At 60.2% G+C, this 1,501-nt stretch overlaps 1 protein-coding gene across 1 annotated transcript; it reads left to right on the top strand.

The window, feature by feature from the left end:
• Positions 1–516: 516 nt before the first annotated feature.
• Positions 517–1,418, top strand: FXYD6 (FXYD domain containing ion transport regulator 6; the record flags this gene model as incomplete). Its single annotated transcript, XM_010170433.1, has 5 exons — positions 517–574; positions 702–743; positions 870–944; positions 1,066–1,102; positions 1,369–1,418. Coding segments are annotated over exons 1-5 (262 nt in total), but the record flags the coding sequence as incomplete, so codon positions are not given.
• Positions 1,419–1,501: the final 83 nt, after the last annotated feature.

Raw genomic sequence — 1,501 nt, 5'->3', positions numbered from 1 at the left:
GCGCAGCTGCGAGCTCATGTCCCACCAGAGCCACTGGCCTCATTGTCAGAATGTGCCATAATTGCTATGTTAATTGGGACAAATTAAAGTATGCTCTGGGTGAAGGGCACGGTATCGACCTTGATGGAGAGATCACAGCCCTCATGCTGGCCCCGTTGCCTGCAGTGCAGCCTTGAGATTGCACTGAGATCCATGCCAGGAGCAGAGCCAGCGTCGCAGAGGTGGTTGAACATATACCACAGAACCCTGCAAAAAAGACTGTCCATCTGTCTGTCTGTCTGTTCAAACCCTTCCCCTCCTTTGCACCTGCGAGCCACCATGTCCCAGTTGGGCTGGGCATAGCTATGGTACTGGGTATCATGGTCCCTGGGTATTTCCCAGGGCCAGCCTGGCTCCTTCTCCACACAGCCAGGTGTGGGCAGCCTGTTGTTCCCCCCGTGTACCCCAGCCCCATCACGGTGCCCTCCATCAGCCACCCGGGTGCTGAGCCTGCTTCTCCCCTCTCTCACAGCAGCCATGGAGGCGGTGGTGATCTTCCTGTGCTCCCTGCTCATGCCAGTGGCCGTGGCAAATGGTAGGTGACAAGCATCATGGGCACAGGAGCAGCCTGGGGGATGCAGGGGGCCCTCTGATCCAAGGGGCTGGCGTGGGGTGGGGGGCTGCAGGGGCTCACCTCACCCCCCTTGTCTGCTTCTTTCCAGTCACCACCCATGAGAAGGAGGAGGACGACCCCTTTAACTATGGTGAGCATCACCAGGCATGGGGATGGCTGTGCCAGGAGGGACTCCTGCGCACGTGTGATAGGGGGCAAAAGAGGCCACCCCTTCCCTGATCCCAGCAGAAGTGAGCCCCTCTGTCTCCTCCTGTAGATTACCAGAGCCTGAGGATCGGCGGGCTGGTGTTTGCCGTGGTCCTGTTCACTGTTGGCATTCTCCTCATACTCAGTAAGTTGGGGACCAGGCAGGCGCTGGGCATGGGGGCTGCTCTTGTGGGGTGAGCCATCGGGGAAAGGCCACAGCCCATCCCCACTTTGTCCATGCTCATGGCATTTCTCTCCCCTTGCAGGCAGGAGGTGCAGGTGCAGCTTCAACCAGAAGCCCAGGTGAGTGAGGGCAGCCTGGTGGGTACATCTTCCTTGGATGAGCCAGCACTCACCCTGACTCCCTCCTACAGCTGGCAGAATGCCTGGGCTCTGTGAGCTCCCCTTTGGGTGCCTGGTGGCCAAAGTAGAGGGGTCTCTTGCCAAAGCAATGCAGCTGTGCAGGCTCCCAGGGAACCTTCCTTGGCGTGCCCCTGTGCTCGCGGGCATCCCACCCCTGGGACGAGGTGCAGGTCCCACCCAGTCTCACTGTGCACCTCTTCTTGCAGAGCTCCAGGGGACGAGGAGGCTCAGGCTGAGAACCTCATCACCTCAAACGGTAAGGTCCCCCCTCCCACACCACGCGTGCTGTGCCGCTGCTTCTGCATCGTGCCCGTGGAGCACACAGCTCTGGGCTGATGC

This window comes from Antrostomus carolinensis, unplaced genomic scaffold, assembly GCF_000700745.2.
Source record: "Antrostomus carolinensis isolate BGI_N321 unplaced genomic scaffold, ASM70074v2 scaffold27846, whole genome shotgun sequence".
NCBI classification, from domain to species: domain Eukaryota; kingdom Metazoa; phylum Chordata; class Aves; order Caprimulgiformes; family Caprimulgidae; genus Antrostomus; species Antrostomus carolinensis.
This window is presented reverse-complemented; position numbering and strand designations above follow the sequence as displayed.